Source organism: Hemibagrus wyckioides, linkage group LG21, assembly GCF_019097595.1.
Source record: "Hemibagrus wyckioides isolate EC202008001 linkage group LG21, SWU_Hwy_1.0, whole genome shotgun sequence".
Classification (NCBI taxonomy): Eukaryota; Metazoa; Chordata; class Actinopteri; order Siluriformes; family Bagridae; genus Hemibagrus; species Hemibagrus wyckioides.
In genome coordinates, this window is record NC_080730.1 from 18,576,235 (window position 1) to 18,586,234 (window position 10,000).

A 10,000-nucleotide genomic window follows, 5' to 3' on the forward strand; every position below is an offset into this window, starting at 1 on the left:
CATTTCCGGGAAACCTTCAGCAGCCTGAAGTGAATGTAGAAATGAAATAAAAATAAAGTGTTTTCTCTCTCTCTCTCTCTCTGCTATTAACAGCTGTTAGTTTGTCCTCAGAGTCAGTGTATCAGCGCATTACATATAAACACAGCTCCACTTTCACTCCGATGCTGAGGTTCCTTTATTTACGTCGTCTTTATTTACTCAGACACGCCGCAGCAGCTTTTTAGCACTCGAGATCGTCAACAGAATCGAGACGAAGTGACTTGTGACCTTACGCTCTCCTCATACTAGTCCTTCCCTAACTAATACTAGTCCTCCTGCTAGGAATCAACAACATTCCCCTCCTCGCCACCAGAGGGCACTCCACTCGAATACTGAAACTTTGGATTTGTCGCCACGCTAATTGTTATTTTCTGTTTTTTGGACTGTTTCCTGTCTCCTGATGTGGATTTGTATGCTCCAATTTCTTAATAACACTCCACGCATGGATTCTACATCAACTCCACCTGTGTCATTGTTACAGGAATATTATTAATATTCCTACTACTAGGCCTCCTCTACGCTCTTGCTCTAGTACCACACTAATACTACTCCTGCTAATTCTCCTTGTTTATTTTTCGAGGAGTCAGGTTTGTCCCACGTCTGTCCTTCCACATTCTACCTCTCAGGTGCTGGGAATTTGCTCTCGCACTGGAACAGCTCTGCTCTCGGATCACATTCGCCTGTGAGAGGATAATAATCGCACTCAGAGACGATAAAAACACACTTTGTTTAGCTCGGCTTCTGCTTTCTGATCAGTGAAGGAAGAAAGTCGCACCTGATCCCAGACCAGCTGTCACTCCTGACGCATGGTTTTTGCCCTTCAGACTTCCATCTGCGGAAAACGGCATCTCTCACGACGTATCGAAAATAAAGTCCCGCTCGATGGCTCGTCTCCGTCTCTAGCCCACAAATCAGAGGAAATGTTTGTGTGCTGGAGGAAAAAGGCAACGCATCATTTACTTTTCCTTCGACTTCAAACGACAGAGAGGCTTTCGCTTCTATTATCGCGAGCTGCCGTGTGATCAATGGCTGTTTGCCTGGATTTATGTGTTCGTTTAAACAGGCTCAGGCTGCACCGTAAAAAAATAAGTGTGCCAATTAAAATGAAGAATCCAGGCATGTACCAATTAAGCAAAGCGACGGGGTTCTAGAGGAGCCGAGGTTCGGAGAGAGGGAGAATAAATCCAAAATTTGCCGCACCTTTTTTTTCCGTGAGCTCATGCCAGAAAGTTGTAAAAATAATAAACAGAGTTCACTTTTTTGCCCAACAGCGTTGTAATTTTCCCAGCTCGTTCCCACTGCCGGGGCCGTTGCCTCTGCAATATGTTACACCATAATGGCCGCTGCTGGAGTGTGAAAACCTCTGAGTTGTGAGTGGAGACGCTCATTAATTGCCAGTCGCACGCTTTTTCTCTTCTCCTCTGCACACATTATGGCTGTGAGTAGAGGGAGATGATGACGAGGAAGATAAGCTCGTGGATCCGGAGGCTGGAGAGTTTGGTCACGGTGCAGAAGTTTGCGCTCCTGTGTTTTAGGTGGGTTTGTGTTTTTATTTTGTTTAGGATCGCAGCGGCTAAAAGGTGACGATTCATTTTCGACAGCAGCGGCAGGTTTGGCAATAAACGCGTGCAGTTGTTGCCATGGTGACGTTTTCTGTGAGTAGACTTTTACTTCACATTTATGAGGAAACGGGATCGTCCAGGAACAGGAGCGTCACGTAAGAGGCTGACGTTTTTTGTCTTATTCGTTTTAAAAGTTAAAATGAATAGGTCAGTGAGTTTGTAGCTGTTTGCAGTCGCTTTAACGTAAGCCTCATTTACTCAGTGCTTAATTCAGAGAGAATTTATCTGGTTGCGTAATTGTTGTGGTTAAAAAAGGGACTAAAACACTGCAGGAATTGCTGGCTATAGATAGATAGATAGATAGATAGATAGATAGATAGATAGATAGATAGATAGATAGATAGATAGATGGATGGATGGATGGATGGATGGATGGATGGATGGATGGAGAGAGAGAGAGAGATGAATGGATGGACGGATGGATAGTTGGTGATGGATGAGAGAGAGATGGATGGATGGATGGATGGATGGAGAGAGAGAGAGATAGAGAGAGAGAGATGAATGGATGGACGGATGGATAGTTGGTGATGGATGAGAGAGAGATGGATGAATGGATGGATGGATAAACAGAAAAGCAGACTGATGGTGAGCAATAGAGAAGACGGATGAATGGTAGTAGGTTGGATTGATTGACTGATTGATTGATTGTGTAAAATCTTGTGTGCTAATCATCGGGAAAGAAGCAGAGGATGGGCTGCATTTACTGAACAACTGACATGTGTCTCACTGGACACGGGTTGCACTCATCTGTCCCATCATGCAGTAGAGTATTCCAGCTGCTTTAAGGTGAGGAGCTTCCAGCAGATGATGAACAGGAGACTGTAGAGGAGAAGAAGTCTGTGTTTGAGCCTCAGATGATGTGAGTGTGACTAATCACTCCGAAATCTGACTCTGTGCCCTTCAGTCACATCTGCTTGCTCTCAGTGCAGGTGAAACACACAGAGTGTTACGAGTGAGATGAAGCACGGCTCCTGTTATTATATAAATTAACACTTCATCATGGATGATGTCTACGACATGATCAGTTATCACAATTATTCATTAAACAAAGGTGTACTATAAATATACACTGCAGTATCAGATATCTACTGAGTCTGATCTAAGATCTAAACTACACCTTTAGACCACAGATAACCTTCAGAAAATCATCACACCCACACAACTTTACATCACCGACAAACAATGAGTGTTTATAAACTGTAAATATATTGAGCTGAAGCAAGACTTGAACCCTGACCATCACACAGTGAGATACAGACACACACTTTGACCTACTCACTGAGCCATCAGACAGCAGCTCAGCTTGAACACAGGTCAGCTGATAGGTAAGTACACTTCAGGCACTTCAGGATGTTCAGGCGCTTCACAATGTTCAGGATCAACTCTTTAAAAACAGCCTGACTCTGGAGAGCTGCTGTGGCTTTGAGCTAATGTGCTTACCCTTCAGCCTGCTGAGTCCGGGTTCAAATCCCACATGAGTCTCTTTTATTCCCATTGTGCTTTGAGACTTAATGATAAATGCAACGAACAAAGTGATTTGTCTCAGCCCTCAGTGATTTGTCTCAGCATTCAGCTCAGTGGGTAGATGTGGGTGTGTTGGTGTTGGAGAGCATTGTGCTGACAGGCTGGGTTCGAGTTCCAGGATGGGTAGGTGTGCAAGGCTGTGTGTCAGAAATAGGGGTTTATGCTGATTTTTTTAGTTAAAGTAAGTAGATAGATAAAGTAAGAAAGTAGATAAATAAAGAAAGAAAAGGTTAAAAAAAAGGAAATATATATAATATATAAATTGAAAATAAAAATAATGAAATAATAAAAATAGAAATAATAATTGAAAATAATGAAATAATTTAAAAAAATAGAAATAATAAATAAAAATGAAAATAATGAAATAAAAAAAAAAGCATAATAATAAAAATTAATGAGAAATAATCCAGAGTAGCATAACCCCCTGTTCCACCTCTCCCAGAGCCCCAGTTGGGATACACTGGCATTCACTCTCTTTCTCTCTCTTTGCCAGATTTAGTGCCCCACCAGGTTCCAGCACCTTCAGCTCACCAGAGGTGGTCTCGATCCTGTGTGCTTGCAGGGACAGCCCAGACCTCATCCCTAGCACACTGAGCCACCAGTGCCTTCTGCTTCGCGCTCTTTTTTTTTTTTGGCGGGGCTTATCTTTTACCTGACGACAGCTATCCACAAAGAGTGATGTGATTATAAGGAAAACATCACCAGAAGCAAGGCTTGAGCCAGGAACGTCAGCTCCACACTTACCAGTGCATTAACCCACTGAGCCATGAGTTCCTGCGGTCTAGAAAGCTTTTACTTTATCATCATCTATACATAGTGGAACATTACTAAAATATCACAGCTCCAAACGCAAGCCCTGAGCCTTGAGCCCTGACTATCTGGCATAAATACACATGTTCACTAGCCCAATGAGCCGCCCATTAATGACTAGCCTTTTTTTAGAGCTACAAGGCAACAACAAAAAACATACAACTAAAGCAAGCCTTGAACCCTGGTCATCCCAGTAAAGTACAGACTTACCAGCTGTCTTACCCACTGAGCTGAACCTAAGTTTTGAGTTGCTCTGCGACACCACAATGCCATGATTAAGCATTGGAATAAACCATTAAGACCTACACTGAGCTAACCTGCTCACTGAGCTACCCAGCGCATCCTATCAGTGTTTACCACAAACAAGCAGCGTGAACTTAAGTTAGCGCATGCACTTTTTCCATGAACCCAATTCTTCCGAAAATTGGTTTTAGACTCTTCATTTCATCCAGATTGATTTAAGACTCCTCGTTTAAGTCCAGCACTAACTAGGATTTCCAGACTCACGCAAAAAATATGCCTAAATATTCTTCCTTTTATCCCGATAGAAATGTCCGAGTTTCCAAACAACATATGGATCTTGAAGGACTGACCATCTCCAGGGGTGTTTTAACTCTCCGATGTTCCCTAACACACATTTTAATAGATGCTCCTTCACTCTTTTGTCAAATAAATGCCGAGTCCATTAACTGTGAAGTACAGCACTAAGCCGACATTACAGGCTCATACACTCAACATCATTGAATTAAATTATCAGGGAAACATTTTCCAGACGAAACAAAAGGAACGTTTTGACAGGGAAAAATATTAAACAGCAGTGAAAGAGTTCTATGATGGACATTATACAAGCCTTTTGTGAAAGGATTATATTGAAAATATGATGGATTTGGAGATTTTTTCTTCTTCTTTCCCTTCCAGCAGTTAGGGTTGTTATGAAGCGGGCGGAGGCGAGGATGTTCCTGTTTTCTTTCTTTCTGCAGCTGATTGTCTGTCAGGACTCCGGGACGTTAACTCGAGCTGTACCTGCTCAAACGAACAGCCATCGAGGTGTTGTTTATAATCCTCTGTAAAGGTTCGACCTGAAAGCTGTCTCAGCTCGCAGTCACACTGCATCCGGTATGAGCCGGTTAATCCTGATGAATATGCAACGATATGTAAATGAGCATCACATAGGGGGAAAAAAAAAAAGACATTTTTCATTTATATTTATACATCATCACAGGGACCTGGCTATAAATGTCATAATTACCTGTAGATGAAGCTGATAAATGATTTTCAGTTTAATCTTAACCTCTATAACTAGAGCATTAATCTCTATACCGAAATTAATGAAGTTAATATCTATAACGAAGGTATTGGACTTTCCTTCTCTCAGCTGCTCTTATGGTGTTTTTAACATTTGAATTTTTTGGGTGAAGACATCTTTATTTTCACCTCAGTCAAAAGCACTTTTTTTTTAATTTACACCTTTCACCAAAATCTCAAAGCACCGAAATGCTTTCGTTTCGTCAGCACACTGTCACAAAACAGCTGCATGAATCTGGGCATGTTTTACACAATAGGACGAGGGTAAATCAGGCAGCACGCGATGCCAGATCTGCTTCAGAAAGGCTCTAAGGTTTTCTCCCTCGGTCATTGACGGAGGTAGACAGAGCACTGGGTTGAAACTGAGCTCTTGTGTGCTGTAGATGAGGGTGGAGTCATCCTCTAACAGGCCACGCCCACAAGAAGAGGAAACGTATAATCAGCATCCAGATTTGCAGCGCTGTGGACACACACTCTGAGCAGCATATATATTACTCTGTATAGATGAGTTCACACTCTGACTCCTGTGCTGGGAATTTCGAGAGACTCGGACTCGCCTCATGCTGCACCGCTGCCCCACAGCACATTATTACACCATTTCTGTGCATTTAATTGGCTGTTAAACTCACCCAGTCATCCCCAGACTTATCCACAAGGGACCGATCCGAGTTCAACTTTTTTTTTTCTCTCTCTCTTCCGTCTGCTGAAAAACACCCACTCGGCTGATCAAGGCAGAATTGTCTTCAGCCGAGTTTAATGAGCTGAATCAGGTACATCGGTGAGAGAGCGCAAACAAAACCTCTGACCCGTACACGGTCTCTCGGGGGGGGACGAGCTTGAATAACGTTGGACTACATTCAAAATAACAAAGCTTCGATTTCCTCAAGCGTAATCACTGATGCTGGGGCAGAGACGGACGCTCTGAGCTCTCAGAGTCTCCGGATTTTCTCGGCTTAAACGCACTTTATTACTCTTCGGCTAAATTGCTGAGGCTTAACGAGTTCGATAATTATTCAAGTTGGAGCAGAAACAGAGAGTGGATTTGTTTCTAAACAAAAAAAGGGTCATTTTAAGAGGTCATTCAGATCCTGCAGTCCACCAGGGGGCGCCATATTTTTAAAAAAATATGTTTTTACTCTACAATAATTTGCTGAAATGGGTTACGTATCAGGCAGTGGTGTGAAAAAATAGACACTGCAGCTAAATTTAGCTGGGTCGTCCGAATTTCACGGAGAAGCAGCACTTATTATGCGATCATAGAAACATAAGGTAGCTAATCTAGATTGAAGCTAGTCTGCTCATTTTTACATGCAATACGATTAGTGTAAGGTGTAAGATGTCACACAGGGCCACCAGATGTCCAGAAACGTCCAGTCTTCTGGCCCTCAGCTCCTCTTGTGTCTACAGTGGAGAGATGATCTGACCTGGAACAAAGAGAACGTTAGTGATGAAGCGTGTAAGCGGTCATTAGTCGTGTGTTCAGTGTGCCAGATGCTGCAGGAGGTTAGTGTCCACCTGCTGGATGGCAGTGAAGTGAAAAGATCTCAGAGGAAGAAACACAAACATCAGAGAGACAACGAGCTGAAAATGGGATTCGCGTCAAATCCCCTTTTATTACCTCTGGTCTGTCACTCTGGGTTTTTTCATATATATAATCTCTTCCTCCTTTCTTCCTTCAGGCGTTCCCGTCATTATTTCCGTTTTGCTGCAGGCTTTTTGAGTCGCGGTGCTCGTCCTGCACTTCCTGTACCTGAGACAGCGATGTGATTCAGAGCACTTAAGCACTTTGTTACTATAAAATGACTGTATGCATTAAATTATGCTTTTTTTATTACAGGTCTTTTTAATTAATAAACACAACTCATGACTCAGATACTGTTCTCATGCGTCCAGCTTTTAGTTTAATCCTGTTTCTGTCCATTCTGACTCGAGTTACTGACCAAACCAAAGGTCAAAATCCTGAAAGAAAAGCAAAGTGCTCTTTAGACATCTCAGTAAACAGTGACAGCGTGAAGAAAAATAAAGGGTTGGAATTTGTGTGCAAAATTTAGGAAGGAAAAAAAATTATGATAAAAATTAAAAACTTGAATTTATCATCAGTTTTTACTGCTTTAAAACCAAAAAATAATCAAATTTTTCTATTTTATTTATCTTTGATGTTAAGGTTAATTTTTGAGGCGTCATTTTGGGTTATTTAATATATATTTAAAAAGTAAAATTTGAAAAAAAACGGTTATGAAATTGTATATTGTATTATTTTATTTTTATTTTTTGTTTTATTATTATTATTATTATTATTATTATTGTAATATATAATGTATTCCATAAACTTGAATACAATTTATATATATGGAATACAAATATATAACTAAATTAAATAAACAAAAAAAAGAGTACAAACTTTTCTGTGTATTTTTATTTTCAGTGAATATTTAAATTTTTATTCAGACTCCTATCTATATTTTTATTTTTTCAAGGATAATATAACAGAAGCTTCTTGGTATCACATGACTCCGTATCAATCCCACGCTCTTCCTCTGAGTAAGAAGCTCTGCGGACTGTCCAGAGAAAAAACAAACGCTGTGTGTCTCTGATCTCTGATCTGTGTAGTGATCTTTGTGTGTGTGTGTGTGTGTGTGTGTGTGTGTGTGTGTGTGTGTGTGTGTGTGTGTGTATACATGCAGAGGGCGGGACGTGTGAGGTGATCGCAGCTCATCGGTGCTGCAATAAGAACCGCATTGAGGAACGCTCGCAGACGGTCAAGTGCTCGTGTCTGCCGGGAAAAGTGGCAGGAACGACACGCAACAAGCCCTCCTGCGTGGACGGTAAGAGCTATGACATCACTTCCTGTTTCTCCATTCAGAAAGCTAGAACCATTAACCATCCAGTAAGGCAGCCTGTATAGGCATGTTTCTAGTTTTCCCGGAACAGGAATCTGAGTCGTTTTTTCCTCTTAAACTTAAACAACAATTATTAATAATTAAATACTGACGCTTTTTATCCGTTTATAGTTACATTCAAAACACTATAGAGAAAGTTTCTCACAATAGAAAAGTACGCTTATTTACACCGTACTGGCACCGGAGACTCCTCCTTTGGGACAATCTGTTTCTTGATTCTGATTCAGTTTTCCATAACAGGTTTAAATGAATGCTCCGTTTCTCACGCATTATCGTTTCTATAGCAATAGCAACAAGGTACACGAGTATGGCGGATACCTCAGACTTAACTCTGGATTAAACGGATTTATCGCAAGAAATCGTTGATACGGTTTCCTGCGCAGAAATGTTTGGGAGTCTCTGGCGTCAGTGCTTTGTAAAAGTCAGTAAGTTTCCTAACAGGAGGAAGTGTTCAGGATAGGGAGTTTATACTTCCTGCTCTCGCTGTGTGTTTTTACCTGACTTACACCTACACCACCTGAGCGTCCCTGACCCAGTCACCTGGAGTGACCAAGAATATATTGACCATAGCTTCATCACTGTAACTAGCTCAATCTTCCCTGCTTTAAAATGCAATTAGAGTTAAGTGCGTTCCTTCTCTGTGACACTGAACTGTTTTTATTCTCCATTTAATGCTGATGAGTTGATTGTAGTTGTGTGCAGTTGTGTGTGTATGTATTTGTGTGTATTTGTGTGTCCGGTTGCTGTTACTATAACCCTATAGCAGTACATTTTGCAAGTGTTTAGGGTTTGGTTTAAACACCACAGCTGAACAGTCAGCGAGCTAGCATAAGAGCTGGACCGCCTCACCTAGCGTACACACACCGCTAGACGCGCTGCAGACGGATCTGTGCAGACAGCCAGACGTAGCTGTTGTGTGCGCAGTAAATTTGCTGATGCTGAGACGAGCCGTCAGCGCCGTGCTATTTTAAACCATTTATTCAAATCACATGCAAATGCCAGTGGCCCACTGAGACCTCGGAAAATAAAGTTAACCTTTACTGAACCCGCTAGCCTGCAAACACAAACTCTGTGCGTGTGTGTGTGTGTGTGTGTGTTTGAGAAGGAAAAAACATACTCAAAAGCCTTTGGCTGGAAAAATATTAAAGCGAGCAATAGGTCTAAAGATTCTGTTGAACTTTGAAGGCGACACAAGACAAAAGCATTAATTCTGCCAGGCTCGTGATCTCCTCGGTGTGTGTGTGTGTGTGTGTGTGTTGAATATATAATTCTGAGACTGTGTGCTGTTCTGGTCCCGTACTAGCTCTGCACTCACACCCTCTATCTCACACACACACACACACACTCCAGCTACATGAAGATATCACTACAGGTCACGCATTAAATCCTGAACATCATCTGAAAGCTAGAGTGTGAGATCTGCAGGTATTTATCAGCTAAAGCTAGGATTTATTCCAAATCTTGCTGATAAACACAAGCATAGGGGTGTGGAGTGTAGAGGTGTGGAGGTGTAGAGGCGTAGAAGTGTAGAGGTGTGGCGGTGTAGAGGCGTGGCCATGTAGAGATGTAGAGGTGTGGCGGTGTAGAGATGTAGAGGTGTGGGGGTGTAGAGATGTAGAGGTGTGGGGGTGTAGAGATGTAGAGGTGTGGGGGTGTAGAGATGTAGAGGTGTAGAGGTGTGGCAGTGTAGAGATGTAGAGGTGTAGAGGTGTGGGGGTGTAGAGATGTAGAGGTGTGGTGGTGTAGAGATGTAGAGGTGTAGAAGTGTGGGGGTGTAGAGATGTAGAGGTGTGGTGGTGT

At 42.0% G+C, this 10,000-nt stretch overlaps 1 protein-coding gene across 8 annotated transcripts in view; it reads left to right on the forward strand.

Moving 5' to 3' along the window:
• The window catches only part of LOC131342857 (chemokine-like protein TAFA-1), a 192,496-nt gene that overhangs the window by 132,028 nt on the left and 50,468 nt on the right, over positions 1-10,000 (forward strand). For all 8 annotated transcript variants that reach the window (XR_009203068.1, XR_009203069.1, XR_009203070.1 and 5 more), the window contains exon 3: positions 7,985-8,125. Coding sequence is in view for 4 of the 8 variants with exons in the window: in XM_058374101.1 (XP_058230084.1) it covers positions 7,985-8,125 (141 nt within the window). In the remaining 4 variants the exon portion in view is untranslated. The remainder of the gene's footprint in view (positions 1-7,984; positions 8,126-10,000) is intronic.